Source organism: Barbus barbus (genome assembly GCF_936440315.1).
Source record: "Barbus barbus genome assembly, chromosome: 20".
NCBI lineage: Eukaryota > Metazoa > Chordata > Actinopteri > Cypriniformes > Cyprinidae > Barbus > Barbus barbus.
In genome coordinates, this window is record NC_136748.1 from 25,426,517 (window position 1) to 25,443,701 (window position 17,185).

Here is a 17,185-nt window from a genome sequence, read left to right on the forward strand (position 1 = left end):
ACCGATTAAAAGAAAATGCATTTGTTCAACAATTCAAATCAACATTCGGCTGGTTTACCCAATATCTGTCAGTTAAGTTTTTCAAAGGTTTTCCTTCATAATTGTGGAATCTCAAGATCACTTTTTCTCATTAAAATCTTCCCACCTGGCATGTTCACACCTGTGCCAGAGTACTTCCTGTTTGCAGATGTACATATAAAATCCAATGCCATGTGTTCACCGGAGACAAAAAAGTAGACAGAACACACCTGCCCAAATATTAAACATTTAAGATGGTAAAACCATTTTTGCAAAACAACTCTTATAAACTTTTTTTCAATGTTCATAAATAGAACCCGGACATGTGTTGCATAAAAGTATATATGTTGATATATATACGCATATGCACATTTATGTTATTTAACTCCCCGTTAAGTTTATAAGGTAGCAGAGTGGTCTTAGCACTGCTGGTGCCCCATGATGGCCACTTCTTTATTGCAAACTGTCCTGATTTTAAACAAATGCACAACATTCGTACCACTTATAACTGGGGCCTTCTGGCCAGTCTCATAGAGACCATGTCTGTAACCCACGGTCGCCCTTGAAACTGAGTTGGCTTCCGAAGAATCAAGATCTTAAAACAATAATAATAACAATAATAAGGCCAAGTATCATTGCAAGTTAGGTTATTTCCATTTGAGTGACAGAAGAAGAAAAGAAAAATCCAAAAGAAAGAAAAACGATTCAAGAGCCATTGGATCGTATGCATTCCGTTTGCATAGTTTTTGACTTTGCCGTTAACGCAAGCCGACCAGAGAGAGAGAGAGGCCTGCATTGGACCTGCAGTGGAAACTCGGACTGTTTGTTTTATACCAAAGGCTGGCATGAGGTCGATAATCGGTAAGGTAGCGGTCAGAAAAAAAGCTGTAAAACACTGACTGTCTCAGATGGGGTCATAGCAGCCCTCTTTCTCCTTACTACGAGATTGTGAAATGCATATAACGTTTCCGAAAGGAAAAAAAAACTGGGATCCAACTGAGTTGTAACAACCGACTGGTCGCATCGATCGGGAATAAAAACCTATGCTCACACTCAAATGGCTCAAGAATATCATCGTAGGACCAGTCGAAAGCTGATTACAGGATCCCGCCCCTGCCCGAACCGAACCAGAACAGAATAAAAGAGTAAAAAATATATAATTTCATGCAGACATTTGGCCATTTTAGTTTGTTTTAACTCCCCAGTGGAATGTTCCTAACCCGTCTCATAGCAGCTTATAGGTCTGATAGAACCAACCTTGATTTTCAATAGTTAAATTACATTCACTCTTCACAGTGAAACAGGTGCATTGTAAGAGAGATCTAACGTATGTTGACCAAAGCCACAGCACAGCTGTGGACCACTGCCCATGTCCAACCATTAGTAGATTTATCTAATAGTAGTTGTCGTAATACGATAGTAGTAGTACATCTCGGCCCATCAGCCATTGGCCCTGCCCTCTGCCAGCATGCGGGCACTTCGAAAACAAAAAAAGAATCGTATCACCGTTATCTTTGGCAGATGATGCGCTGACAGAAGTTAAATCCAGTGACTTTGTTGAGAAGATTCTTCGTTAATAGAAACTTTCATGGTGAGAGGCCTGAGCTATTGGACTCCGTTTTGTTTCCTCCACACGTCTAACAGTAACCCTGAGAATGGCTGTTTCCTGTTCACTGCTGAGGAAGTGGTACGCTTTGTACGGAACACACACCTCCTTCTCTGATGGATGCACTTTCTGAACGTTTACACAACACACTCGCGCACACACACACACACAGAGAGATTGCAAAGGAAAACGAGACGAAAACACTGATGCTATGTCTTTGTAACGCTTCGCAGACTTGGTCGACCAGGAACGTACGGTGACTTGGGTTTGAAATGAAAGCTATTCTGGGTTTTAGGCACGGTATGAATGCTTTATCAGTTTGTAACGTGTCGTACGCGGTCATTCTCTGCCAACTCTAGTCGTTCGGCAAAATCGATGCATGACGAACAAGCTCAGAATTAAGAACACACTTATTGAAATCATTTGTTGGTTCTGTACCAAGTAGAACTTTTTGAAATGAACTAAAAAAAACAGAATCCTGGCACACATTTAAGAGCATTCCGACATATTCATTACAGCGTGTTTGGCACCTATGTCAACGCACCTGAAAACAGCATTTTTAGTCTGTGGTTTATTCAAAAAGGGAGTGAATTTAACAGATTTGAAACCACAACAACCCTTTTTGCGTTCTGTGTCACCAACCACAAAAATCTGCCGTTTTCACCAATGTTGACATGGGTACCGCGATAGATTGTAAACTTGTCAACATTTAGTCAAGCCGGATCTCTGCTTCGCACTTATAAAACATCAAATTACATTAATCCTGTGCACATGCCAAGAGTTGTTAGACCTCATTGGTTAACTGCTTCAAACCTTTTTTGGACCACAAATGACAAATCACGACAAGATCGTAAGCTAAATTACTAGGTCACCCCTCACTTGATAAGCTTGCATATAAAGATGGTTTTCATGCTGCGAAGGTTTGCTTTGGCTGTACGTTGCTTTTGTCATAAGCGCAGATCTTCCAGGAAGATTGGGGCGATGGCTTCAAACCTGGTTTGGCTTCAGGTAGTAGATACCGCCAAGTAACAGGAAGTTCTGAGGCCTGACAGAGTAACGGTTAGCGAGGCAACTTAACGGTTTTAAAAAGTACTCCGCTCTTCGACAATTCACTTCAATATTCGAGCATGGCAAAATAAAGATATACTCACTAAAGAGGGGATTCTGCAGAGCAAAAACGATGCCGCTTTCAAGAAGGCTTAGTTTGACATTCACTTTTTCAGCTATGCAAGCAACCACGACCTCCTTCGACTATGATTTTCTTAAAAGACAAAAAGAAGAACAAATAGACAATATATGTAAAAGCAAACAACACACGGAGAAACTTCAATTGCTAAACTAGGGAAATTAGACACAGGAAAAAAAAAATAAAACCAGCAACTTCTAAAGCGCATTCTTTTGGAAGAGCTCTCTTTCCTCCAAAAACACTACAAAGTCTTGCCCATCGAGCACGCCAACCCTTTGAACGAAGCTTCAACAAAAGCTTTCGGCTGGAAAAGTACCGCAAGTGCAGGAATCCTGAGATATGGAACAAGCAAACGTCTGTCTCCCGCCATCTAATGCTTTACAGATGAAATACCACGGCTTGGATTCAATCCGTTCAGAGCGCGTTCGCCCTCAATTACGATCGAGTTGACGCTCTTCGTTAAGGGAATTACAAAGACGTTAACTCCGAGCCGACTGAGGCCGAGGCCAAAATCACATTGATTATGAAGAAGTAAGGGGGAGTTCAAGGCAACAGTGACTCAAGAAGAACAATTAAAACTGACGGAACAGCTGATTGTTTTCACTCTTACCAAAATATCTTAACCTTCATCTTAATCTTCCTTGTCATATAATTTTTGCCTACCTGAGACAGACGGGAAGGACTTCTTAAAACAACAACACACAAGAAAACAAGAAAGAGAACAAAACACCTATGGCTGGGCCCAGATATTGTGCTGCAGGGCAGTCAGCATGCAGGTGTCAAACACCAGACTGAAAACCTCTACGATTGGTTTCACCAGCAGAGGTGCATCTATTCCAGGATGAGAAAAACCAGCGGGATCCGCGTCCCGAACATGTCGTTTCCACCAATCCTCATTTCTGAATAACAATTACATACTGAGGAACAAAGAGGAAGGGTCGTAACTGCTGTGGATCAGTCCTGTCCCTTGGCTGGAAGACTAATCTCCCTATAAAAAGGTCAACGTGAACGTGGGATTTCGTCGTTGCAGAAGCCAAGAAGGATCAACTGATAGTTTGAGGTAACTCCACACTTTCTAGGGGGAAACCAACAAACAGACAAAGCGAGAGAATGAACAACTCACTGTACAACTTGTAAGCTAGCTGTATAAAAGCCTCTCTCTACCATTCACTCAATTAGCTACTAAACCAATACCCAACTATACTTTCCTAGTAATAAGCAGGATATATAGATATAGATATAAATATAGAGCTAATACTGATTAAACACAGCACATATGAAGGATTAAATTCACACTACAAGAATAAACAAAAACAAAAATCAAAAAGCAATGAAAGAAAAAGAAAATGTAAAATGAGAAGGGCCCATTTAGTGAAAGATCACCAAGCACAGGGTTAGAGAGGGCGTTTAGCAACGGGCCCTTGGTGCGTCTACATGCCCGCGCTGAAACTCTGCATCTCACGGTGGAAGTGCTGAGTGGGTTCGTTCAGGACCACGCTGCTGTCTATGGAGGGATGCCAGACGCGGCCCAAGCCCAGGGACACCTCCTTGACTAAGTTGTGGACTGGGTCGCCCTCGATGTACACCGACTGGTCTGGGTCAAAGTCGATGCTCTCTTCGGACACCTCCAGGACTTTGAGGTTGGACCCACGCAGGCGAGAGATGGCCACCAGGTTGTGCGACCACACGGTGTAGCCTATGGTGCGAGAGAAACGATTTAACCCAGAGAATAAGTATGGTAAAACAGCTACACTTTATTGACTCACTGACTCTTGAGACATGCTACAAAAAAAAGAAAAAAAAACCCACAACGTAATATTTTTATTAAAATTAATCATTAGTACTGTGTCAAACACAAAAACATCTTACAAATCTAGTATTCAGATTGATGAATGGATAAATTGAGACTACAGCATGATTTCAAATTTCAGCTTTGCCTATTGAATTCAGACAGAAAATCTGACATTGTTGATGGCTTACAGTCATGACAAGATAGTATGTTGCTTAGCACGTTTTAAATTCAGGATTATTTTATTTTGCTGCTGTTATTGGCTACTAATGTCACCGATTTAAAAGGAGAGAAATTATCTAAAAGCAGTTATGAAAAAAGGTTATGGAGCTAAAACATCATATATACAAAAAAATTTTTTTAAAGTTAAATAAAAGTTTAATATATTTTTTATTTTTAGATTATGAAATAAACACTTATTTTTCCTAGACATACATTATTATATAAAATATGAATAAAAACCTATGTAACGATAGATAGCTAAAAATTACAGTCCGTTTTGTCCCGTGTCTCAAATCAGTGAAAAGTTTAAAATCTCCACTTACCATTGATAACCAGGACAGCGAGGTGCACACAGCGCCAGGCGAGGAGAACCAGCGGGTCCTCGTTGCGGTTGACGCTGAGGTCTGGGAATCCAGAGTCATCTCTCATCAAGATGAAATGGCTCAGCGTTTTGTGGTACTGCTGCGAGATGAGCTCCACGACACCATCCGTCACCAGCATGCTGTAGCTGTCCAGATGGATCCGCTCCAAGGGCACGCTGGGCTTCAGCACACGCAGAAGATCCTGGCTACACACATCCATCGCCATGATGTAGACACGCAGGTTGGTGCAGCGACGGACCAGGGCTTTCCAATCGTCCTCGGTGGCGGTACCATCCAAAGGCTTGACGTCCAAAGCAGCGCCGTTCAGCAAGAGGGAGAGGCGGTGGAGGGGCGCTCGGTCGCCGCCGGCGAGGAGACGGCACATGTCCGAGGTGAAATCGCAGAAGTCTAGCGACAGAGACCGCAGGTTAGTGAGCCTTTCTATTTCGATGGTGGAAATCAGGCTGGGCAACTGGTTGTCGATCAGACTAAGGTGCTCAAGGGAGCTGGTGCTGGGGTTGGAGAGAGAGGCCAGAGAGCAGGGGGTCAACACACCAAGCATGAACGCAGACGACAACCACTTCAACTGCCTGCTGTTGGACAGGACCTCTTCGAAGAGCTGCTGGATCCTAGAACAACACATTATAAATGGTTATAAATCTTTGCAATAAGAAATTCATTTTTAAAGTTAAATGAAGGCAGCACAATGAGACATTACATTCCCTACAATTCAGAAGTATGAGGGTATTTTTTTTTTTTAGAAACTAATTTCTCCCTTCAGCAAGGATGCATTAAATTGATCAAATCACAGTAAAGACTTTTACACGTCACCAAAAAAAATAAAAAATCTAATAAAAACTGTTCTATTGAACTTCCTGAAAAACCTAAAATATTAAAAGACTGTTTTTGACATTGATGAAAATAAGAAATGTTTCCTGACAATCAAATCAGCATATCTGAATAATTCCTGATGAATCATGTGACACTGAAGACTAGTAATGGCTGCTAAAAATTCAGCTTTGCTGGAATACATTAAATAATTTATTTAAACAGAAAACAGTAATTTAAAAATTTTATAAAATTTTACAGTATGACTTTTTTACTGTATTTTTAATCAAATAAATCCAGCCCTGGTGAGCATAAGAGACTTCAACAAAAAATAAATAAATAATAATAATAATAATAATAATAATAATGCAAAAACAAAACTTATCCAAAACCTTTTAATGACAGCGTAATTAAAGATGAAGTACTTAATTTCAATGCTACTACTAGTATCAGAAAACTAAACACTGAATTTAATATAAAATGCAGAATTGACATGTAACAGTTTTTAAAAAATATTTATTGTTTCCAACATCAATACTATTTTTAAACAGTAGGAAGTGTACGGTATATACACTGTGCAATATGCTAGTATTCAAATCTGAACACAGCCCAAAATCAAGGTTTGTTTTTTAATGCTATGCTAGCTTCTATGGCCATTTCCATGGTAAGAAAGTTTCATGGTAAAACTATGCATCGGGTTTTTACAGTCTATTTTTGAAAAAAAAAAAAAAATTCTTAAACTGTATTTCGTTAAGTGCTATAGTGTTAACCGATTAAAAAAAAAAAAGTGTTTCTCACAGGGTTAAAACAAGCACAATCTATTAAAACATGCTTCATGGATCAGCCCAAAACAGACCTGAGTGCCTAATACCAAGAACTAACAAGATCAGAATATTTGCAAAGCCAGCTTCCTTGATTAAATTTTCCCCATTGAGTGTGCCATTTCAGTATGATTGCAATCAGTTTACATGAGTGGAAGGTAGCTTTAAAACATACTCTTTCATTTTCTTGCCCCCTTGGTCGACCTGGCTGAGGTAAGAGCTGTCCAAAATGCCTTCATCCTGAAGAATGCATGTGTCTCCATAGAGACTCAGCTTCTGGAGGTTTCTGTAGAGGAAGAAAAGAGGAAGCGTGAATCTCATGTCTTGCAAATGTAAACAAACAGATAAATATCAAATAGTCCACGTGACTTTAAATGAAATCATATGAGAACAGTTTATAATGTCAAATGAACCATATTAATTGACCACCAAACAAATCACAAAAACATTGCTCCTGAAACCTCAAGATCAACAGATAGTCTTTTTTATAACCAATACAAACTATTCTAATGATACAAAAATTATCAGCCAATTAATTTGAAGTAAATTCTCAAACTCTCACCACACCAAAGAACCTATACTCAGCTCTTTTTTTCTTTTGTTTGTGCATTTTAAACTAAAGCCTGTTGTTTTAAAGGCAAGTGCTGGGCTATGAGTCCTTCTAGTGCCTTTCTATTGTGCATAAACATAATTGTAGGTTCAAATCAGCATCAGGAAACATCATGAAACAAAGCCAGTCTTTGTAAGATTCTAAAGATTCTGTTAGAATGTTAATGCAGTAAGGCTTGTGGGAGTTTAGACAGGTTTTAACATTTGCTACTTAGAACTAACTAGCATTTATTTTATGTTAAAGTGCTTATTCTTTGTAAGTAAGTCTAGTTACAAAAGTAACAAATGTAAATATTAATTACATACAAGTACTGTTTGTTACTAGTCACAATCCTCCTAATACAACTGCAAATTGTGCCATAAAAATTCAAGATTTATGCGTTATATCAGAATCTATTACACTTTTACTTTTGTTTTTTTTAAAGCTACTACTCAAATACGTTCTAATATATATTACAGTTCACCTGTAACAACTGCATATATACTATACTAAATACTAGATAGATATATACAGATATTAGTTATTTTAGTATATATTTAAATGGTACATATGTTGCTGAAATAGCTAAAATAATAAGTTGTTTATATTTTATTTGCTTTCAGTTTATGTTAATTTCAAGTCGCTTTTTTATTGTAACATTTAGTGTACTGTCACTAGCAATATTTAATTAGCCTATTCTAACTAATCACTGCAAGTGACAAGTACGAAATTATAAGCACACAAAAAAAGTCACTAATAACAACGGAGATAGTTATTAGAAGGTCAATAAGATAATGCTGAACAATTTCAATACAGACAAGATAAAAGAAAAAAAAACAGATCCCCATAAAACTCAGTGGTATTAAAAAAAATGCAATTTGTGACCAGTTACCTCGCGCTAAAGGAACAATAACTAGCACTAGCATCCAATGAATTAGTGCTAGTGAGACCGAAAAAATGCTAGTCATTATTGGATTACTTACTAGTAAACAAAGTATTTTTAGCAATATCCAGTACTAGTAACAAGAAATAGGCACTAGTTAGTTCGGCTTGTTAAAGGAGGTGATAGCAGTTCTGCACAAAGCAAGCAGCCATGCGATGCGAGCGTTACGTAATGCGCAGGGTTTGTTTTTGGCTGCTGGTGCATCAAATGTAAGCAAAGCAGCCAGAAAGGAGGTGCCCACATCCATATACCTGTTATTACGCAGACTGCAGAGCACACACAACATCTGGTCTAAATATGTCACCATCGCATCTTTCGCGAACTGCGGGTCGCTCTCGACGGCTTCCACTCCGTGCTGCAGCGGGCTTAAACAGCCGTCCAGCGGGGCGAACTCCAGCTGCAGCTCCCGCACGAACGAGCCGAACTTGCGCATGAGGAACTCTAATCGCGGGGTTTGTTCTGATCCAGATCCGCCGCCGTTGGTTCCGCCACCGACGCGCAGCTTGAGCTCCGTCCACAGCGCAGGGTAGAAGAGGCACTCCCTCCAGCGAGAGCATACGGCCGAGGCCCGGAGCTTGTCTCGGTCCGACAGGAAGGAGAATATGTGAACGATAAGCTCGCTGGGTAACGCCAAGGCTCCGACGCTGCTGCACAGAGCCATGGCAGGAGGCTGGAAAGATGCAATGAAGATTAAAAACGTAACCGTTACACAACCCCGCTCCTCTCCTCTCTGCGCTCAGTGAAAACAAACAACTGCGCGATGAGCTTTGCCTTCAATACTACTGGATCAGTCCACTTCCGCTTTCATAATAGGGGCGACAAGAAATTTATCAGGAGATCATGAGCACGTGCTGAGCGAAAATGAGATGTAAGTATATTATGCTGAAATATAGATATTAGTAGACACAACTAGTGTCTGGTAGTGTTAATTTAACTGTTTATTTCGTGTAATGCATGTTTAGTGAATTAGGTGGTTGCAGTGGTTCCTTCCGAAAATACCTTATTTTTGCCATACATCGAGTGGCCGAAGGAGGGCGCATGTATTTTTATTTTAACTCTTTTATTATGTGCACATGGTAATATGGGAAAAGAATACAATTAAAATTCTAACATAAAATATTATATACATAAATCAATATATAGGTCAGCTGTACCAAATGGCAGGCTATTTTCCACTGATTTAAAGATTCTTTAATTTTTAGATGCAAGATGAAAAGTTATACTGTAATTGTGATGACTTGTATGATTTATTTTATTATTATTATTGTTTTTTTTTTTTCATTTATTTCACTGTTGGAATTACAATTTAGTAAATACTGGAAAATAACTTTTAGAGACCTGAAAAGAATATAAAAAATGGCATAAATGGAGACTTCTAGTTTGGACTCCAAAGATTATTTTAGCTGTGAAACACAGGGGTTTTCAATCAATCTGATGCTAGGGACCCCTGAAATCATGACCCCTTCCTAAAATAGAAAGACTGCTAAGTATTTTTACTGCATTAAAACTATATGCTATGTGATACAAATAAATAAATATGTAAACCATTGGTTGTATGCTGTGAATGTGTTTAAAGACAAAATAAATAATGAATATTGTATGATTCTAAAATAATCCACAAAATATTTACTTTGTAAACAGTGTATATTTTACACACTCCTGCTTACTGAATTCAGTTTCAGTTACACTTTAAAAAATCTTAATAGAAATACAGCATAATAGAAATACACATAAAACAAGAGAAGGCCTGAGTAAGGTGGTGCTAGCTCTCATTTATTAGTCATTTCAAAAACACTACTGACAAGTTTTACGGGGAGTGCAGGCAACACTAAACCATTCTTTTTTGATTGAACTTGATCTTTTTTATGTGAAATTATAATCTTGTCAAAGGTTTATCATGCTGAACAAAATGAGTTTCATTTTTGCACAAATAATCTGACTTTTAAGGAGTTTTAGGCTATCATAATTTGTGTAATTGATAACACACTGAAAGTTGCATGTAATGATGCCTAAAATATGAAATTACAGCACAGCTATAGTTAATTTTGTTGTGAATACTCCAGAAGAGGCTACATATTATAGGTTTATATAGAGCTAGATATGGAATTATATTTAAGATTTTTTTCATAATTATTGTACTGCTAAAACTAGGACCTCACATGCTTGAAACTACATTGAAACAAAGCTGAAATGCATTTGCAATATTTAAGTCAGACCTCTGCTCTGCATCAACTCACATTCAACAGACTCGAGTCAGCTTGAATAAAAAAAAAAAATACTTTCAATATGAATTTGTATAGATCTTTTATATGTAGTGCTGGCAAACGATTAATCGCATCCAAAATAAAAGTTTTTGTTTACATATGTGTGTGTGTGCTGTGTATATTTATTATGTAGGCCTATATATAAATACACACACATACAGTAAATATGTATAAACATGTATACATTTATATAATTTAAATTATATATAAATATATTTAATTTATAAACAAATATATACACAGTACACACGCATACATTATGTAAACAAAAACTTTTATTTTGGATGCGATTAATCGTCTGACGGCACATTACGTTTTTAATTGTTTACATGTGACGTCACTTCCTCTTTGACGCTGCTAGGAGGAAGAGCTCGAAGAAAGGACTGAAGAAGACATGGCTGAACTGTCACTGTACCTCACAAACGTTAACGTGTCTCTGGGACAAACTATGGACACAGAAAAGGTAAAGTCATTTTTAAATATAATAAGTGAGGTTATGGAATTGCATACTTTGTTTTGTTGTAGACAACAGTCGATGTATATCATTCTACAGCTTAGTCTAGTGATTAAACTAGTTTGATAATAGACATAATGTAAGATATAAAGTCGGAAATCAAATTTAATTTATTTAATGATAGTGTAATATATAATGCTAAGATCTTTATATAGGCCTGTCTCTGGAACAGTGTGTAGTGTTCTTGGTAAATTCAGTTTAAATGTAGAAATGTATCTGCTGGGTTAGAGTCCTACAGTGGTGAAGGAGTTTGAAAATGTGGAACTTGGAGATCTGGGCAAAAATAAGCCAAAGATTCCTCGCAGAACAATCTACTTTGCGTCTGGTGAAACCATGGAAGAGTACAGTACTGATGAAGAGGAGGAAGAAGAACCAGAGAAAGCCAAAACTTTAAGCACAGTGGATACGGTGAGTTGCATCAAATCATTAAATATAAGTGTAGTTTCAGTTGCTTCTTTTTAATAATCTGCACATCTTTGCATCTCTGATTATAGTCAAAGTTGACCTGGGGTCCATATGTCTGGCTCCATATGTGGAGAGTGGCTACCTCAACCATCTCAGGTAATGAAACACTTTCAGCCTGTGACATTTAATCATACAAAAACAGTCCAAAATTAACATTTCAACCCAAATATTTCAGTTTGTGACTATCTTGGAGAAAAAATGGCCTCGCTGCTGGGAATCACGACGCCAAAATATCAGTATGCAATTGATGAGTACTACAGGATGAAGAAAGAGGCATGTACACCGCTATTATAATTCTACAGCCTTCATTTATTAGCTGATATTCTCAAAAGTGGCATGTATAATTACTATTGCATATGCTTTGAGAGATTTGAACAGAGACCCTAATAATGTGTAATCCACAGGAGGAGGAAGAAGAGGAGGAGAACCATCTCTCTGAGGAGGCAGAACGTCGTTTTGAGGAGCAGCACAATCAGGAGGGCCAGCAGCCAAAGATTGAGCAACCAGAAGGAACTGCCTCCTTTGTGAACGTGACCTTTGAACTGGAGCAGGAATCAAATGCTACATCTGATGCTAATAAAATGCCTGCCCCCATTCCCTCCTAAAATACTGTTTAGTTGATCGAGCATATTAGATGGTTTTTACCATATTAGCCTTAGACATAAGGTATGCTAGGTTTCTTTTTGGAGGGGAAGTTTACATGACGTTAAACATGAAGGTAACGTTGTTTATGCATAGCTGATAATGGGTCTGCATTTAATGCAGAATTATTTTAATAATAATTTTACAAGCCATACATAAAACTATGGAAGCTTATTTCTGGCATGGAATTAAAATATATAATAAAGTACTTGTGAATTTACCTCAAATTCAGAATTTTTCTCTGTATTTTGAGTTTATATCTTGCAGTTCTGTTTTTTTTTTTTTTTTTTGACACCTAAACTGAATTTAAAGAACAAGAAAACCTCACAACTGCAATATATAATCTCGCAATTCAGAGAAAAAAGTCAGAATTTTACATTTAAAAAGTCACAATTAGCAACCAATCAGAGGGCAGTTTAGCAAGACCTATATCGCTGCATCAGAATATTGTGTAGACATGGGACTTGGCTCTTTTGACTCATGTTAGTAAGCAGGATTTCCAACATGCTACACATGCCAGCAGTGAATAGCTACATGATAATAGTGATTAGCCATGTATTAAAACATTATAAAAATTCTAGCTAATTGTACAAAAAAATATATAAAAAGACTGTAGTAACTGCCCAGTGCCGAGTTTTGCCACGGTAAGCACCACTCACATATTCTTTTCAGAAAATGTACACATTTTTAATTCTGTGGTGGAAATAATGTTCCATAGTCACTACAACAATTCATTATACATTTTAATAATTATAAACACCTAAAAGCCACTAATAACACTATAACAACTGCATGGACTACCAATCTTTTACAATGCTGTTAAATGTGAGTACTTATATTAGACATTTCTATGTTACTGGTGATGCTAGGAGTTGTCGAAAATAGAGTAAACTGTCAGATGGGAATGTTTCCTCTTTCTTAAGTCAGCGCTTTCAGATCTGACAACATTCAAGAAGTTATTTTTGTAACCAAATATTCTTTTTATGTGAACACATAATTTTTTGTGTGCATGTAAATGTGTGCTTTACCCATGAGATTTTAGTTCAATTTTAGTTTTAGTTTCTGACACACACACACACACAGAAAAAAGCAGTTCATTCTGAAGAGTGTGTAATTTATTTGTGTACAATAATTTTGTATTATGTGGGTGAAAACACGCCTACCTTTCTATGATGTAGGTGAAAAAAATACAGTTTCTTTTGTACATATTACTTAGTAAACAGTTCAATATACAAATGAGCTATTCTGTGTATTCCTCTTGGCTGAAGTTTTTTCCTTGTTCAGAGTAGCTCAATTGGTCCAATAGCACAACTTGATTTGGTAACAGAATGTGATGTCATGTGTCGTCTAAATCAGCTGTGCTGCTGTCAGTGTCATTAGCCACCAGCATCTCTCTGTTCTCGTAAGTCCAGAAGCCATTGAGGTCGATGAGGATACTAGTGACGGTATCACCCTGGCTACTGTTCACCAGGTCCTGTAGTGTGATCTTATACGGATCTTTGGGCTTCACCATATCAAAGATTTCATCCTGTATACACAAATATTTGATCACCATTTCATGACACAAAACACCCACTTCCCCACATGTCAATAGATTGCTTTATTACTATATAAAGGCCATTTACCTTAACATCCTGGAAGGAAACTGGCTCCTGCCCATGGATTTTCATTTGTTCCTGAATGGCCTGATATCACAGATGAATAGGTTAATTTGTGCTTAGTGTAAATATATAAAATACATATTTATATAAAAGCTAACATGTATTGTTGCTTGATTTCAAAAATGTTTCCTTACCCTGAAGAAGTAGTTAAGGGCAAATACATTGAGATAGCCTTTGTTTTCCATGTCCAGCAGTTTGAATATATACTGGAGGGCCGCAGGCTCTTTCCTGTTCTCTAGAGCCAGCACAAAGTCTAGATAGGTCTTATAGTCCTAAATGGGGGTGTTAAAAATTTCATTGTTAGGTTTTTAGATATTGAAATTCCATGCATATAAGAATATTATATGCCTATTTTCAGTGGCAAATGTCTGCTTGGATGTATTCAAGTATTTTTCCAAAGTAACATCACATTCAATTATTTTTTTTATGTTGAAAGTCAAAAGTACACAAAGGTTTCAAATTTAAGTAAGATTTTTTTTTAAAGAATAAGCAGCACAACTGTTTTCAACATTGATAATAAGAAATGTTTCTTGATGACCAAATCAAGGCTGCCGAAAATTCAGCTTACCCATCACTGGAATTGATAACATTTTAAAATATATTAAAGTAGAAAACAGTTTTTTTCAATTGTAAAAATATTTCAAAATTTTACTGTATTTTTGATCAAATAAATGCAGCCTTGGTGAGCATAAGCGACTTTGTTTCAAATCATACAAAATTTAAACAGTAGTGTCCATGTATATCTGAAAACAGGACCACAAAACTATCATTTTGACAGCAGACAACATTTAAGGATTTTCTCTCATCTAACTCTTAGTCTAATGCAAATGATTAATTAAGACAGAGGGTTATACCATTTCACCATCATAGGTTAAGCATTCCTGGTAGACACGGTCTAGAAAAACACTAGTTAGAGTTCCTGTGCCATATCGAGACAGCTCTTCCTTACTGAGCATCCCATTATGGTCCTTATCCAGGTTGAGGTACTGACCTGTAAACAGGACATATGATGATTAACATGAGATTTTACTTATATAACACTGATTAAGCGTGTTTTGCAGGCATACCATAAACTCGAAGAGCAGAAGGTGCAGAGAACCAGTTAGACTCCTGACTCTCTTTGGACAGCTCCTCGTCTCGAAGCTATAAATGAATAAATCTGATTAACACAATGTCCCAATTCTTTTGAACTTTCTACTAATCCAAAATATATCAACATTTTCACAAAACTAACCTTGATAATAATATTTCTTGAGCAGCAAATGAGCAGAACGATTTCTGAAGGATCTTTAAAAACTTTTTAAAGGAAGTGTATGTAGATATTTTCATATTAGAAATAAAGCTTCACTTGAGTGAGAATCTATAAGTTACCTCAAGTAGGTCATCCAAGAAACTGCAAGCCAGAATGTCCTGAATTTTTATCTTCCCTGCAGAGCGAGTACAAATCATGAGATTGATTCTTTTCATTCCAGTTTATGCACAGGGTAAAATCTAAATAATGTCTGCAGGGTCTCTGACGTAAATTAAAAGGCAAAATGTAACAGCACAACCAAGGGAGAATTACCAGTATGTAGAGGATCAAGGAAGAAGAAGAACTTGCGGACGGCAGTGCAAACATAAAACGAGTAGAAAGATTTCTCCAGGCCATCTAGTTGGGGGAGTGTGGGAATTAACTCGAGAATGTAGTTCTCCAAATCCTGCAGAAAGAATGTCTTTAAGTTAAACAACACAGCTTTACACGTAAGAAGATACTGTGATTTTTCCTGTGTTTCTGGGGGTAAAATGAGATTACTTACAGACTCACGGAGATAACCCTGACCTGCTACATCATAAAGACTCAAGCCAATCCTGGTCTGGTGCAGCCACACTGCAAGAGAAGAAAAGCAGAGCAACATGTGATTCGTCTACACATCTCTATTAGCATGTTCATTTAAAAGAACTTAAAGACTCATAATTAACTTACATCATAAGATGAGAATGCAATACCTTTTCTCATGACATAGTTGAAGAACTGCATAATTGATATCCTCCCATATGGATCATTATGAAGTAGTTTGGCGTAGACTCGGGCGGTGAAGAAAAGTCTGATGGGATTTAATGATTGTGAAACAAACATCTCAGTGAGTCATGAGCGCATCTACGAATCACATTGACTTCGAATACAGTTATCAGCCTGTCATACTCATGGTTTTGAATGAAATTCATTGATCACTATACACTTTTCTGTGATGCACTTACTTGCATTTGGCGCCCGCTTTTTCTCCAACCTTTAGGAAACTCTCATAACTGATCATGGCCTCGTCACCGGTCATGGGCGGCACTTGATGCTTATCGAGAAGAAACCAAAGGTTCTGTAGGAAAGAAAAAAAACATTTAAAACACATTTAATAACTTAACTAAAGCAGATAATGAATGTTTAGTTTGGGACACAGGTCCAATAAAATGCTTTCTTACTTGTAACTCTTCATTGTCCAGTAGTTCCCGGCTTTTCCTCTGGAGAAACACTGCCCTCGATTCTTCTCTGAGCTTCTGCAGCAAGACTTCATCTTCAGCAGGAAGCTGATATGAAATATTGGAGTGTTAAGATTAAGAAGGCAATACGTACACCAGCGTTCAAACGTTTGGGGTCAGTACAATTATTTTGAAAGAAATTATGACTTCTATTAAGCAAGGACGCATTAAAGTGACATTTATAATGTTAAATGTTAAGAAAAGAAAAATTGAACTTTCCGTTCATCGCAGAATCCTAAAATAAGGGATCACTGTTTCCAAAAAAATATTAAGCAGCACAACTGTTTTCAAAGGTGATAATAAGAAATGTTACATGAGCAGCTAATCAACATATCAAAATGATATCTGAAGGATCATGTGACACTGATAACTGAAATTTAACTTTCATCACAGGAATAAATGACATTTTTAGACATATCCAAATATAAAAGTTTTTTTAAATTGTAATAATATTTCACAATATTACTTTTTACTATATTTTTATCAGCTCACCCTGTAGTAGAAGCGTGGGATGTGTTTAAATGAGTCATTTTCGCCTTCTTTCCATTCACTATAATACTTGGTGAACAATTCAGTTTCCTCTGCTTTCTTCTCCTCCTCTGTTCTGCCATCTGTTCAATACAAAGAAAGATTTTAACACACATTATGATTATTCTCACTGTACAGACCTCCTCCGTATGTTATTATTCATAGTAAAATCAAAGTAATCATTAGTAAAACCATGGATGGCTTCTCATTCCTACTGTATGCAATACGTTTTCATG

The 17,185-nt window shown here is 37.2% G+C and overlaps 3 protein-coding genes across 3 annotated transcripts in view; 1 reads left to right on the forward strand and 2 right to left on the reverse strand.

Moving 5' to 3' along the window:
- LOC306886463 (F-box only protein 33-like) lies at positions 1–9,111 on the reverse strand. The gene is made up of 4 exons (XM_079443574.1): positions 8,616–9,111; positions 7,008–7,118; positions 5,145–5,812; positions 1–4,506 (listed from the first exon to the last, which is right to left on the reverse strand). The coding sequence occupies exons 1-4, from the start codon at positions 9,023–9,025 to the stop codon at positions 4,241–4,243; spliced, it is 1,455 nt and encodes a 484-aa protein (XP_079299700.1). The 5' UTR covers positions 9,026–9,111; the 3' UTR covers positions 1–4,240.
- On the forward strand, positions 8,555–13,500 carry LOC306886467 (protein FAM177A1-like). Its single transcript, XM_079443579.1, has 6 exons — positions 8,555–9,232; positions 10,990–11,091; positions 11,371–11,550; positions 11,637–11,703; positions 11,783–11,880; positions 12,012–13,500. The coding sequence occupies exons 2-6, from the start codon at positions 11,023–11,025 to the stop codon at positions 12,210–12,212; spliced, it is 615 nt and encodes a 204-aa protein (XP_079299705.1). The 5' UTR covers positions 8,555–9,232; positions 10,990–11,022; the 3' UTR covers positions 12,213–13,500.
- Positions 12,540–17,185, reverse strand: part of LOC306886464 (serine/threonine-protein phosphatase 2A regulatory subunit B'' subunit gamma-like) — a 5,366-nt gene continuing 720 nt past the window's right edge. Inside the window, exons 2-13 of the mRNA XM_079443575.1 lie at positions 16,914–17,032; positions 16,365–16,469; positions 16,149–16,261; positions 15,897–15,994; positions 15,707–15,777; positions 15,475–15,607; positions 15,282–15,337; positions 14,978–15,053; positions 14,765–14,901; positions 14,045–14,182; positions 13,875–13,934; positions 12,540–13,777 (exon numbers count right to left, since the gene is read on the reverse strand). Coding sequence (XP_079299701.1) covers positions 13,586–13,777; positions 13,875–13,934; positions 14,045–14,182; positions 14,765–14,901; positions 14,978–15,053; positions 15,282–15,337; positions 15,475–15,607; positions 15,707–15,777; positions 15,897–15,994; positions 16,149–16,261; positions 16,365–16,469; positions 16,914–17,032 — 1,298 coding nt within the window. The 3' untranslated portion in view covers positions 12,540–13,585. The remainder of the gene's footprint in view (positions 13,778–13,874; positions 13,935–14,044; positions 14,183–14,764; positions 14,902–14,977; positions 15,054–15,281; positions 15,338–15,474; positions 15,608–15,706; positions 15,778–15,896; positions 15,995–16,148; positions 16,262–16,364; positions 16,470–16,913; positions 17,033–17,185) is intronic.